The following is a 15,445-nucleotide window of genomic DNA, read 5'->3' on the forward strand; positions in this document are numbered from 1 at the left end:
AGGTTTTGTATTACATTCAAAATAAGAAAGTGAAACCTACCTATCTAGAAGCCAATTGCCGCCGTTAACCACCAAGTTTCAAAGGATAAACTCACGATCGATGCTCTAAACGGATGCTGTCAGAAATAAGTAGAGGTTTAACTTTTAACTCCAGGAAATAATTCCAGCTTTCTCATTGACCGGGAACAAACTTTCAACAGAGACCGCGTGGTTAGCTCAAAATACAATTACTTATTATAGGGTTGCAGTTTACAGGTAGTAGACCAGCGGTAAGTTTACAAAATTTTAATCCTAATATTTGAGATTCGATTCCTCGCAAGGGAAACAGCAGAAATATTAACGTGTTTTTCTATCCTCTAAAGTAAACAAATAAAGCTAGGTTAAGTGAAACGTCTTATCGTCAGTGTTTATTAATCCATTGATATAAATTATTTTCTTCCAATGTTCATCTTTCACGAAATATCGTGTACATAATATTTTACTAACAAATGAAAATCATAAATGTTCAAAAATTTAAGGCTACGTGGATATGAAATAAAATATTGATGTTATAGAATCAGCTCATATTTTTAGAAACGTCTGTAAAAATATGTATTTCTGTAACATGTTCAAAGTAGCAATATCTTGTGTCTTCTTGTGAAATAATGGGTATCAAATCCCACAGGAGATGTACGTGTTCTTTATTTCCTATGAACTCGTTACATATCTTTCTTTACCCATAACTCACAAAGCAAGTGATATCCTTAAAAATTACTCATGATGCAAAATATTACAAATGTTTGTAAATTGAATAAAGCAATATATCATCTAAACGCAAGCTAAAATTGTAATAAGTACTGTCTGTAAGCTTAAAACAAAACTGTAATAATACATCTCTGTTTAAAATTATATTTTTTAAAAATCAAACTGCTATTTTTTAAGTGTCTCCACGTTTTAGATATTCCGTAGAGTAACAAGAATGATTTGCAGAACAATATTCTATGCCTCCTTTTATAGCTTTCAATAATAGCATGTGAGCATTCAATTACAAACGAAGCAACTCAAAATGAATTACAGTTCGTTTGGCTTAGTTTTGTACAAACTTTATCCTTTGATAAAACTTATCTGTTTACATATCGAAAGTAGAGAGACAAAATCGATAGTTTTCTTGGCAGTAATGTTAAAAACTTTAGGCTTAGTTTTTCACTCAATTTGCAAATTAATTTGAGGTGACGCTCTATTTTTGATAAGTTATACAGCTTATTATTTAACAACATAAACTGGTGCCAGACTGCACAGTATTGTGAGAAACATAAGGGAAGCTTACAATATTACGAAGTTTTCGTTTCTTTCTACATCATACGGCAATTCTAAACTTTTATAAAGTATTATAGTAATCGAAATTTGTAAATGATGTAATGCTCTTTCCACCAGTCATTTCTTCTATATTATATTCTGAAGTCTGAACAGAAAAAGAGAGGCAAGGCAACATGGTGTTCATCTTTACCACTCTGTTCACTTTACCATGACTTTTTATTCAAGTCCGAACATCTTTATATCTAAAGTCAGACAACTATGATGTTTTAACACGAGGCAGGTGTTTGAACATAAAATTCAATGTTTTAACGTAACTGTTATTCGTTTTTATTAGAAGTTCAGCACAAAGTTGCCCAATGAATTATCAACGCCTTTTGAACTGACAGACTAGAAGGGAGATAGCTAGTCAACAGCGCTTACCACCAACTCTTGGTCTGTTTTCGTCTGACCGAATAGTGGGACTTGATTATATCTCAAAGAAGAAGCAAAATTTTACAACAACAAGACGAGAACCACGAATCTTTGAACGCCTGTCACGCCCATCCCTCCTCATTTCCTAACGTTACAGCGTTTGCATTTTCACACTGAATAGGTTGTTTGTTTGTTTTTGGGAAATAGGGAAACGAGGCAATATATACATACTCATATTTTTAGAGTACAGCTACCATCATTTTCTCTACTACCCTATTTTGTTCGTTTCTCTTCAGTTTTGTGTTTGTTTTTGAATTTCGAACAAAGCTAGCCACACGAGGGTTATTTGCGCTAGTCGTCCCTAATTTAACAGTGTAAGACTAGAGGGAGGGTGGCTAGTCATCACAACCCACCGCCAACTTTTGGGCTACTCTTTTACCAACGAATAGTGGGATTCACCGTCACATTATAACGCCCCCACGCCTGAAAGGGCGAGCATGTTTGGCGCGACGAGGATGCGAACCCGCGACTCTCAGATTACGAGTCGCACGCCTTAACACGTTTAGCCATGCCGGCCCCACTGAATAGAGCCATATGTTGAACATGGCTTTATAACCTACACGTGAGACCCCTAGGGTTCAGGTATAATTTCGAACTACTGACAACAAGAAAAGCGACAGGTAAGAAGCATTCTCTGTTATAAGGGGTTTGACTGTCATTCTTATAGCAAATGTGGAATGTATTTGGCGTTATAACGACGCAAGCTGGCCCGGCATGGCCACATGGTTAAGGCGCTGGACTCAAAATTTGATGATCGCAGATGATCGCTGATAAAATTATCGAAGAATAATAATAACATAAAATAGTTAAGAGTTTTCTGAACTTCACTACAAATCTTAACAGGGTCACCTTTTGCTCGATTAATTTATTTTGGCTTTACGAACCAAGTAAAGTTGATAGGAACAAGTTCTGGAGTGACAAAAATTTAGAAAATTTGCACAATGGCCCCTTTATAAAAGCAATTAAGTTATTAAGAAGTCAATTAAAGGTTCTTCACTTGAAATAGGTTCAATCTTGACCTAATGGTTAGCGAGCCATGCTGCTGTTCCGAAGTTCAAGACGCCATTTCCCTGATTGTGCTCCATAATCTTTTAACTCTGGGTGTTTCATAACAGTAGCAGTTAATTCCGTTATTTAGTTTAAGTAAATGAATAAGTTTATTGTACTGGAAGGTGCTGTTAGTAGCTCAAACTTAGATATAGATAAACCTTGTCTTTTAGCTCAGATGTACATAATTTTCCGATCAAGTTGAAAATATTAAATTGTAATGTGTTTCATTAACATAAAACAAATCTTGATTTGTTTAATAAAGTCGACAGTAAACTATAGTAAAAAGTTATTAAAGAGTAATTTTGTGTCTTAGATAGAAATAGAGTTGGAAATACCGAAGCAGTTATTCTTAAACTTTCGAAGATAAACTCCAACATAAGATCCGTGGAAATTATCCAGTTTGATTAAGTTTATGCATCAAAATATTCAATATGTAAACATGATAAAAATCAAATACCTAATATACTAAGAGAGAACATTTATTATATAGAGAAGTTAGTTGCTTTAACTAATCAAGTAACTACCATTATGTTTTTACATTGTAATTGTTTGATTGTGATAAAAGATATATATTTAATAAATGAGAACATTTTCGTAAAAAGGAGACATAAACGTGTGAGACAAAAGACTGAATGTGGGTAACCTTTGTCGTTACAACTGTAGGTAACACAAAACTGAGGCCCAACAAGGCCAGTTGGCTACTAATTTGAGGTTCGCGGATTCGAATCCTCTTCATATCAAATGCGTTCACCCCTTAAGACTTTATTCGTTGGTAAAAGAATTGCCCAAAAGTTGGCGGTGGGTTGTGATGACTAGCCACTCTCCCTCTAGTCTTACACTGTTAAATTAGGGACGACTAGCGCAAATAACCCTCGTGTGGCTAGCTTTGTTCGAAATTCAAAAACAAACACAAAACTGAAGAGAAACGAACAAAATAGGGTAGTAGAGAAAGTGATGGTAGCTGTACTCTAAAAATATGAGTATGTATATATTGCCTCGTTTCCCTATTTACTTTCAACAGTCAAGTTACTCTAAGGTTATATCGCTTTTCACAATGAGAAAAGAGACGTCAGAGCCTGACAATACATTTTGTATATAAAACAAATACTTATTTTACTGGTTCGGTATTAGATGCTGCTAACGTAGCCATTAACTTCTCACACGGAATAGCGTTTATTTGAATTGTTTATGTAGATGTTGTACTGAAAGTTATGATCTTTTTATGGAAAATGTTCTATAAAAATGATCATATGTATTCTCGTAAATATTTGATATTTTGTACTATTTCCCATAAGTATAGGCTAAATTAATAAAAGCAGTATAATGTTTGGATATGTATAGATATGAAAGTGAGAGAAATACACATAATAAACATAACATTAGGAAATAAAGTGAACAAAGAATTCAGTCGTAAAAATGAACAAAAAAAATGATAGAGAAAAAAACAGAATTTGATAAAGAATCACAAATTAACACGAAATTAAATCTATGCATTAAATACTGACTCGATTAAATAGAAATATCTGATGCAGAAAAAAATTGATTTGTGTTTTGATAGGAAAAGACGTTTTGTCTAAAGTAATATATTTTTTAAACACTGTGCAACCAGAGCAAAAGTTGTAAATAATAAACCAAAAAGGAATAAATATAGTCTAAACATAGAATATTAACATGTTTACGAAGGACCTGAACAGTTCTAAGTTTTTATTTAAAAACTTTTAAAACGGGTAGAACAGGGAAAATGGTTGAAATCATTGAACAAAAAAATTCAAAAGAGGAAACACAATAGAGTAAAAATCAAAGACGGAAAGCGGTTTCTATTAGAGGGCTTCTTCTATATATGTTAGACTAAACAAGAATGTGAGCGCGTTTTAATAGTAACTGTCGTTGTTGTTTAAGGACAAACTTACACATTGGCCTAGCTGTGTTCTGTCTGTCGCAGGAATCGAACCCCGCATTTTATCATTATCCGTAAACATATCGCAGATTAACCTGGAGAGTCGAATAATAAAGTGTTCCTTTATAATGTTAGGATCAAACATTTTGGCTGGTGGCATGACTTTGATGATATACTAATTACAAAGTGTTTAAACTAAAAACTAAAAGCAGGCTTAAGGCATTTTTCAGTATTGCATAATATTAATTTTCTGTTATGCAACAATATACAACAGACGTTTAAATATAATCGACCAGTGTTTCAAAGTGTGTGTGATACTATTATTTAACATTTTTTATTATTTTCTTAGGTTCAGACTATTTGTTGCTGCTCTTGAATTTTAATTACTTGAAAATTTATTAAAAGTAGGTTACAAATCACGTGTACGGCACGTACTGACTGCCATTCAAACTATAAGGACCTACGCTATAGTAACAGAATTACCCTGTTTCTAAGCTATATCGGTCCTACCAGCTACCATATTGAGTGTTCTAAGTATACACTTAAGTCCTTCCTCCGTGTAACTAGGCTTAGCGATATTGTTAAAGTACGTTCTCACACGTGTCGTACGTGCGAGTTTTACTACCATATACAATAGCGTTTCTGTTGACGGTTCTCATCTTTTCACTGTCTATATCGCTAACTTCAAATTAATGATGTGTGTCTAAGATGCTAGGTTGATTTAATCGTTCCTCGCTTCTGGTTTTCTTCCATACTGTTTACTTACAAACGCGTGAAGAGAGTCGTCAGTTGTGATCGTACCTGACTAATGGATATTGTCTCTTTTCCTTTTGATTTTCTCAAAGGTTTTAATGCATTTCCAATGGCTTAGATTCTGAAATTTTATTGAAAAGCAGTTGTTATTATAATGGATAGGAACTGAAGCCTTGTCCTCAGACTTGAGTTCCTTCTGTTATCTATAAATCAAATTATATTATGCAAAGTGTTGTGTTCATAAACCGGCCAATCGTTTAAAATATAGCAAAACTTAAAATGTATTGAAAGTTCTATGACATAACTTTATGAAAAGATATATTTTAAAACTTAATATCTTTTTATCATCCTGAAAATCTTTAATTTGAAAATTCTTCGAAAATATTTTGAATAATAAAGTTAGAGAACCAGCCTTATTTGGCTTGTAAAAAAGGTAACACTTTTCATCTCAGTTCTTTTTGATTTAGTGTTAAATAATCTGTTCATTTATTCGTGAATTTCATGAAGATATTGATTTGGCCAGAAAACTAAGAAACCCTTTTATAATGCAGGGAAACATTAAAACACTATTTGTTCTGTTTAATTTTTGTTTTTTGGCGCATCACCAAATCCTTCGATCAGTTTTGTTTTGTTTTTCTTCTAAGTTGAACACCCAGCTGGAATTCTCAGAAAAGAACGTTCAGTAACAGACAATAGTCAGGCCATATACGTCAAATGCTCATAGAAGACACTTAAAACGCAATAAAAGAGTAAAACAAAGGGAGATTTATTTTTTAACTGTCTAACCATCCAATCATTTTACTTTACCAAAATCTAATAAAGAAAGAAACAATGAAACTTATGCGCCCGAGTCATAAGTAATAAAATCATAAGTGGGAAATGACTAGTCTTTGTTTTGAGTACTATGAATAACAAATGTTTACACATAACAAAACAGTAAGCAGAATTTATATATTTTGCCCTTTCAGTCCGTTTAGCATTGTTTAAACAGTGTTAAGACATGGCGGAACTCATAATTTCTCAATTAAATTTGTAATACGATAGCAAACTTGCTTTTAAGAAAGTAACTGAACTATCTCATTAAAGCAGAAATAAATATATACAATTATTATAAGGTTTGTTTGTTTGACGTTAAGTACAAAGCTACACAATGGGTTATATGTGCTAATCCCACCATGGGTATCGAAACGTGGTTTTTAACCTTGCAAGAACGCAAATATACCGCTGTGCCACTGCGGGTTTTAAAGTAAAGAAACATAAAACTTTTAATGCCACAAATAACGAATTTAACAGTGAGTTATACCTTTGCTATGAGTCTCTGTGTCTTTACACACGCAAGGATGTTTCTAGTATGTGTTTGGTGTCTCTAGCGGCAATAATTATGTTCTTTTACTTATAATTCATTTTACATTAAAAATAATGTCATTAAAACTAAACATTAGAACTTTGATCAGAACATAGTGTTACTTTTCTAAAATCTATAAATGAATATACGGTAACATTCTAAGTAGGAAAACAAAATACCAATGAACTCTGTATTTGAGACAATAACTCTTGCTAAACCTACTTTTGCTGGAGACCAAACACGATAGTTCGCACTAAGCTTACATTTGTTGGAGACTAAACACGATATCTCGTACTAAGCCCACGAATATTGGAGCCTCCACAGTGTACATAAACTACACGTATGGCAATTTGTCCTTATACCTATAATCTACTAGTTTGTGTCAGTATAATTAAATCTATCGCTAAACATATTGTAAATTAGTATTCATTAATAGGCCTAAAAAATGAAAACAAATCTCTCACAACAACAAAAGCCATCATTAAGATTACATTAAATGAATGGTTTGATTAAAAGCTAAAAGAGTTTAGCATCAAAAAGGGTTTTCTTATCTAAATAATGGGTATATGTTTTCTTATAGCAAAGCCACATCGTACTATCTGCTGTATCCATCGAGTGGAATCGAACTCCTGATTTTAGCGTTGTAAATCCGAAGACTTACCACTGTCCCAGAGGGGGACCTCAAATAAGGGATCCCTGTGCATAACATTATTGTTGTGCAGTCAAAGTAATATAGCGGTATCCCTAATTTTCAACCATTACTAATTACCAACCGATTATATATAAATATATTTTGATCTATTTTAATATTACAGTTTTTTATTATTTTAATCATTTATTACTTTTATGCATTGTGTCAATACCAAGTACCAAATGTGATTAAGAAATAAAAGGGTTAACACTATTATTGTTACTACAATTATACAATTCAGAATTATGGCACTGGCTTTACTGTATTCAAGGTTTATTTGGTAATATACCTCTAGAATGTCAGATTAAGGTAAAGGCTAACTAGGCTGAAATGCTACCTCAGATGTGTAATTTGTTTTATTTGTTTCTTTAAAATTATTAAGCACAAAGCTACACAATGGGCTGTCTGCGCTCTTCTATCACGGGTGTCGAAACTCGACTTCTAGAGGTAGGAGTCTGCAGACATACCGCTGTGCGATTGGAGGACCGGAAGTGTAATATTGAAATAAATACTTATGTTATTACGTCTTCTCTTATTTTTGTGCACTTTATGTTATGTAATAAACAATATCTGATTAAAAAAAAGGCCAAAGTTTTTTAATAGTTGTACTAAGTAAAAGTAAATATGTTTTCATGATAATATAGTTGACCAGTTTTTGTAATGTATTAAAAATTTAAAATCGATTTATGGTTTTCATTTCATTTATTTAATTATGCTCAACAATTTTATACACCAATAATTCTTGCTAATGAAAGGTGGTGAGAATACGCTTGGGGCCAATTACGTTTTTTAGCCTGGGGCTTCATAAATACTTAATCCTGCAATGGAGCTCAATTAATAGACGGCCCGGCGGGGCCAGGTGGTTTAAAGCTCGACTTTCAAAGTGAGAGTCGCGGGTTCGAATTCCCATCACGCTAAATGTGTTCTCCCTTTCAGCCTTATGAAATCCAAAATAATTCCCTAGTATTATAAGATACTTCAAAGTCTGATGAACTTAAAGATAAAACGTTGCAAGGAAATGGTTCTTGCATTTTTTAAAAAATATTATTGAAACATATACCAACCAAGAAAAAAAAATTATACAAAACTCTATCGGATATTAAGGTGTTGATAAAAGAATTTATAATATGTTTTAGCATATAACAATAACTACCTTAAATTACATTTCTTTCAGCAGTTGTAAACTCTAAACAGTTTTTAGAGAAACCACTTCATGGAGTAAAATTAAAACTTTCAAGAGAAACGCTTTTGAAATGGCTTTATTTGCTTCAATAGGATTTCAATGATTCTCAAGAGATCTCGGAAATAAATTAACTAAGCCTGTTTTACAAAACATAATTAAATTTTTAATCTATGGGCTCAAGTGAATCTTTTTCTTAACATAAATACTGTTGCAGTACAGTTTGAATAAGAATTATTTAAAAAGTATGTATATATGTGTGTGTGTTTATTAAGTATAATTATATTTTAGCATTAATAATTTCGAATACTTCTCAGAACGTTATAGTGCTCAAAACCATTACCTTAATATATACATATATTGCAGTCATCCATATTAATTTATAGCAAGATGTATATTTGAAATATAAAAAAAATAATTGAGTGAGAACATCAAGTAAAATTAAATTTGATTTGAAACGAGCTTATTAAACTGGTTTAGGTCATTATACCGAGGGAGAAAGTTTTAGAAATGTGTAAGGTGAGCATGTTTTGTGCACCAAACATTTCAAAATTGTTTATACTTACACTATAGATTATTAACACGCAGATAACCGTTTATCGTACTCAGTGACTTTATAAGCTAGTCGAAAATTGTCAAAGGTCCCCACCTGATTTTTCTAAACTTTCCTTGATTTCTCAGTTGTGTAATAATGCGATATTATACACCAGCAGCATCGGTTAAAACTGGATATAAGAACCTTTACTATTTTTACTTATGTGATAACGAAGTAGAATCACTTTCTCTGATAGACGAACATATTCTATTGTATATAACGATTAATCTTCTCAGTCTAGTCCGATTTTCTCACGTCTCTTTTCAGAACTTTTGTTGGTTTTGAAGTGTCATCAGCAAGACAGTGGTGTTATCTTTCGTCTTCTATTCTCATCCTTTCTGTAAAGTGTGGAACACTCGTGTTATGCAACACAAAACAAGGTTTTGTTTGTGTTGTTCTTTTCTCTATTCAGTGTCAAATATCTATTGAAATAATTTAGGCTAGAAATTCAACGTAATTCTGTTATACGTTTTCTGCATAACATCTAATTAAAGCGGTTAGTTATAGGAAGACGGTATATTTAATAACACCCAACATTTAAACTTCTATAATTCAAAGTTTCCATATTTGTATAATCTGGTTACCATAAGAATGATACAAATTTTATATGGAACTATATCACCTTTGACTCAAATAAAGGACCAATTAATTGTCTACGGGTAAGATAATTTATGCAAATATATTGTAAAGATAAGTTTTTAAAGAAACTATTAATTCAACAAAATAATTTATTTTAAGTGGGTTCAACCAATGCAGTATTTTTATGGTTTTTTTCTTTTTCTCCTGACGTTTTGGCTCTCATACTTAATACTCGCAAGTAACCGAAACGGATACTAAAGTAAAATGTGGAAAATACTAAATATATATATATATTAAAATGAGTAGTATAAACAAGAAACCATTTTAGAAATTCAAACATATTTTTGGGTCCTAGAAATATCACATGATTTAAAAAATGTGAGTTCTTTGATGCAATTTGAATTAAAGTTTTGTAGTTGAATTTCAGTCTGGTTTAGTTTAACCTTGCCAGAAATAATGTTAACAGTATAATTTGAAAAAAACCGTTTTATGAGGGGTAATGTAAATAAATTAGTTTGTTTTTATCAATATTTTAGTATATTTTGTCAAGTAGCTCACTTATTTGCGTGGCTTCAAATGTTATCAACAGTTTTATTTCGGAGAAAGTAGCGGCATTCAAAAAAGCAATTTTCAATGAAACGTTAAAATCCATTTATATGTTTACATTTTTATTATAAAGCCAAGAATTAAGTATATTATATGTGTTCCAATCTCATGTTATAGATATTCACTGGAAGCAAAAAAAAGGTATTATTATATTTGTTTGAAACATTTTGTCTTTCCTTTCTTTGATATTCTCTATCGTTAGAACTCCACAGTGGCACAGCAATATGTCTGCAGACTTATAATACTAGAAACCGGGTTTTGATACTCGTGGTGAGCAGAGTACAAATATCCCATTGTGTAACTTTGTGCTTAACCTGAAATAAATCTGTCTTTATATTTAAAGCCCCCCACTAGTACAGCGGTATGTCTCCGGACTTACAACGCTAAAATCAGGCCTTCGACACCCCTCGGTGGGCTGAGCAGATAGCCCTTTGTGGCTTTGCTATACGAAAAACACACACACACACACACTTATATTTAAAATATTGATTTTAATCTAAATGTCCCACAATGAGGAATTGGTGTTGTTGTTGTTTTTTCAATAGTATCGGATTCCAAGTACAAAAACGTTGACTATGAATGTTATATACTAAGTCATTCTAACGTTAAAGAAATTAGTAGTTTGTTGAACATTCCATTACTAGCAAAACGTAACTAGCACAGTCGTAGGAAGACATCTACCGTGTGTGTGTGTGTGTTGATGTGCATTATGTATCCGAATTTTCAAAGAGATTTGATTTTGAAGATAAACTTTGTAACGATGATATATGACTCGTTGAAACATAATAATAGTCATCGTAATTAACCACAATAGAATGGTATTGCATATTTATAAGTTTTCCATATCACGATAGCGGAATAGAATTGACAAAATGTGAAATATCAAAATAAATATTTCATTCATTTCTCTTTACAAAAAAAATAAAAAGTTTCACTGTTTTAAGTTATACACTTCATATTAGGTTCCAAAAATTAAAATTTCTACAAAAGGAATAACTAATTATCATACATCTTCTTCACTACGTGTAATTCATTTTATTTTTAACCATCAGCATCTAGAAGTGCTTAGATATCTGCAAAGTTTACTTATAGGCATCTACTCAATAAAATAATCCAAAAGTTGATTTTTTTGTATCGGCCTTGTTCTAAACTATAATATGCGTCTATTTCATGTGCATGTTGGAATGATTCATTGAATGAAGAAAGAGACCCACTAACAATACTTAATGGCACAACATTTAGGTATTCCATATTTGAAATCAGTCTGTAACGTACAGAGAAAGGTTTATGTCCTACTTTCTAAATAGTTTTAATTTAAATAATCATATTTAAAACATGTTATGGTCTCAGGTCAAATATGAAACCAGTTTAATTATAGAAATAAACCGTTTTTATTATAGATACAAACAATATTCTGTATTGTATTATAACAACTGAAAATGTGTAAGCACTGCAGCTTTTCCCTATTAGTCATCAGAGAATTAATAAAAATAGAAGCATGGTAATATAGATACAATGTTAGCACTTATTAATTAATGTAGCAAATAGTTGAAACCATTGGAGAATGTATTTCACTCCCGGCCCGGCATGGCCAAGCGTGTTAAGGCGTGAGACTCGTAATCTGAGGGTCGCGGGTTCATATCCCCGTCGTGCCAAACATGCTCGCCCTTTCAGCCGTGGGGGCGTTATAATGTGACGGTCAATCCCACTATTCGTTGGTAAAAGAGTAGCCCAAGAGTTGGCGGTGGGTGGTGATGACTAGCTGCCTTCCCTCTAGTCTTGCACTGCTAAATTAGGGACGGCTAGCACAGATAGCCCTCGAGTAGCTTTGTGCGAATTTCAAAAACAAACAAACAAATTTCATTCCTAATAAATCTTAAAAACATGTCGCATGTGTTACTGCTCTACTAAAACTGCGAACTGTAGGACTAGCAACGGAAATTTAGTCATAATTTTAATCTGCTGCTTACAACATGAAATGCTCACCTCTGTTTGGCTTAAGCATCTGTTGGTAAAAGTAACAACTATGGATGAAAGCGAATAGCGAGATTTTGTCGCTCAGTTTACAATAAGTTATAAGACTGGACGATATGTGCGCCATTTTATTGCATTCTAGTAAAAGTGAAAAAAGAACAACCGCAAAGCTAAAGAATAGGCTAACTACTCTTTCTCCACGACTGAAAATCGAACTCCGTATCTGGGCGTTGTAAGATCCGTATACTCTTCTCAGTCCACCAGGAACTATTAGTAATGTAGAGATATTTCGAAAATTTCTGTCATCTCTAGGAAGATACAAGGCTAACAATTTATTAGAAAAGTAGATGAAAGGTAGGAAAACCCATTCATTATTGTTTGTCAGTATTGATTGTTTTCTCTTTTTTGTTTCACTTATGCTACTGCTCTGTTAGCCTGTGGATCTCACCATAATCAGGAAAGTTTTCTAGATGGGGATGAAACAATAGACACAGAATCAGTGCAGGAATGTGTCATAAATTCTCGTGGTATTCCTCTCGTGTTTTTAATCTCATGCACAACCTTTTTTCAGATGCTACTACCACTAACAGATAGACTGTACAGGTTAACAGCCTACTGTTGTATCTGCTTTCAGGAGCTCAACATTAGTGATAAATTTCTACTAGTAGTAGCTGACAATAAAAGAAAATGGCTGCTGCTTAATTCTGAATTTAAAGCATCTTACTTAGTCTATTAAGTTCAGTAATTATGTTAAATAATTCTATAAAACATTCAAATGTGCATAATGTTATTCTTCTACGAATTTGTTGCTAGAATTATTAGAACATAAATGCATTTTCTCCATGATTATGAGACACTCACTGGAAGTAAAAATGTATTCTCAAAACGACTGGTATGGGTATTAAAACTTTAATTAACATAAATTACAGAATAATGTTTCGACCTTCTTAGGTCATCTTCAGGTTAACAAAGAAGAGTTTGTAACTGTTTTATTTTCTATGTTTCTTCAACGCTAGTGCTCCGTAAACAGGAGATCTTTCTAGATGAGAATGAAACAATTTATACAGAATAAGTGCAGGAATATTCTTAGTTGCAAACTGTCTTTGTTAACCTGAAGATGACCTAAGAAGGTCGAAACGTTGTTTTGTACTTTAAAATGCCCATACTAGCCGTCTTTAGAATACAAATGCATTTTCTGATTGCACAAAGTTTAAGATGGTGGTTAACCTTACAGTTATATTAGCAACGATAGAATTACATGTAACTTACTTTTCATCAAAATTATTGAATTGTGATATGTTATTTTACAAATAATCGTAGTTTCATGTTACAATAATTAGATTTAATTATTAAAGCACCACAGAGAATGAAAATACATTTTCAAAAAGTGTTTTTCTTATTATATTTTGATGGTGAGCCAGTTGTGTCATAGTGAATTCAATTGAAATACGTACAACAACAACTACACTTTTAAAACGTTTTCTACATGAATGTCGGTTGAGCTTTGTTGTTGTTCTTTTTATACTTAATTAAGCCCTAATTGAAAGTGTACTGTGTTGCACTTTATCTATTACAAAAGTTCTTGTGGTGGAGTAAAGAAAGGTGAGCGATGGAAAGTATTCTGACAGTTCAAAGTGTCTGTACAATTAATTGTGTTGTTACTGGATATAGTTAGGCGAGGTTCATTTTGGAACATCGTGTAAATAGATTAGGTCCACACATGTACCACTCAGAAGTTGTAATTAAATCCTTACAATATTTTACTTGGAAATTCAAAACACTTGACTCCCAGGAGTAAACATCTCATACAATTACACCATATACACGGAGATTTTAAACGAGAAAAAATATCTTAACACCTTGAAGAAATTTCTGTGTATATATTCAACCACTTTTACATATGAAAGATGAGTCTCAGTTTATTCAACTACGTCATTAAAACGAACAAGAGCAAAGCACAAGACGGCTAGCACATCAACGTAATGAAAAGGTGGAAATCTGGTAAATATGAGATTTCCTGATGCACTTGAAAATTTAGAGGAATAAGTGGTGTGAGAGTTATTATCGTTCCGTAAACTGATCAGCAGGCCTTACACAATGACAGCTTAACGAAAGACGTGCAGTCAGTGATTAAGTAGCACCGTTTCTGCAAGGATTTATACGTACGAAATTATCGCTTAGTTTTACGTCAATCTTCCGTGAGGTACTTTATTTAATTGCTCTTGATTACTGTTCCGTCGTGTTGAGTAGTTATTGGTCAAAACTCCTATTGTCCGCACTGTATATCACGCTATATCATCTTCGTCGTCGGTATCTTTAATAATTCCAACTCTCCGGCCACAGTTTCGCACCTTGTGGATGACTTCTTCTTGCATCAAGTTAAAGCACATGGCGATCAGCGCCATACCAATCAGCAGGTAAAGTGAACAAATAACCAACTTCTCTTGAGAACCCCGATCACTGACCACTGAATCGCCAGGCACCAGGTCACCAAAGCCAATGGTGCTGAGGGTAACAAAACAGAAGTAGGAACCGTCTAAGAAGTCCCATCCCTCCCAAAGTGAAAATATGACTGCCCCTCCAGAGATATAACTCACCAGAATCACTAAACAAAGAGTAATGGGTACAGACACTCGAGGTTTCTGATAATCCAGGTCTTCAGGAAACTCGTTAGGGATTGCTTCAATTCTAGCTTCGTCTTCAGGATTTACATGAAGTTTATCTTGGATACCAGATTCTAAAGCATTTTGCCTGGAAGGGGAATTGTGCGTCACAACATGTTGAACTCGGTAGTTTTCGTTATTTTTACCTCTCTTGTAATTATCACTGGGTTTACAGACGCACATCCGCCCATAGACATACCTGAAAGACTTGGCAAGGATATCCCCTATATTGGTCAGATAAAGCAACATCAACGGAATACCCACAATGGCGTATACTATGGTTACCAGTTTTCCCCAGTTAGTTCTTGGTGCTATATTCCCATAACCTGTGGGAAAGAAAAGAGT

At 33.2% G+C, this 15,445-nt stretch overlaps 1 protein-coding gene across 1 annotated transcript in view; it reads right to left on the reverse strand.

The window, feature by feature from the left end:
- Positions 1-14,179: 14,179 nt before the first annotated feature.
- Positions 14,180-15,445, reverse strand: part of LOC143238866 (TWiK family of potassium channels protein 7-like) — a 112,054-nt gene continuing 110,788 nt past the window's right edge. Inside the window, exon 2 of the mRNA XM_076479458.1 lies at positions 14,180-15,426. Within this exon, the coding sequence (XP_076335573.1) occupies positions 14,723-15,426 (704 nt within the window). The 3' untranslated portion in view covers positions 14,180-14,722. The remainder of the gene's footprint in view (positions 15,427-15,445) is intronic.

The sequence above is a fragment of the Tachypleus tridentatus genome, chromosome 13 (assembly GCF_004210375.1).
Source record: "Tachypleus tridentatus isolate NWPU-2018 chromosome 13, ASM421037v1, whole genome shotgun sequence".
Classification (NCBI taxonomy): Eukaryota; Metazoa; Arthropoda; class Merostomata; order Xiphosura; family Limulidae; genus Tachypleus; species Tachypleus tridentatus.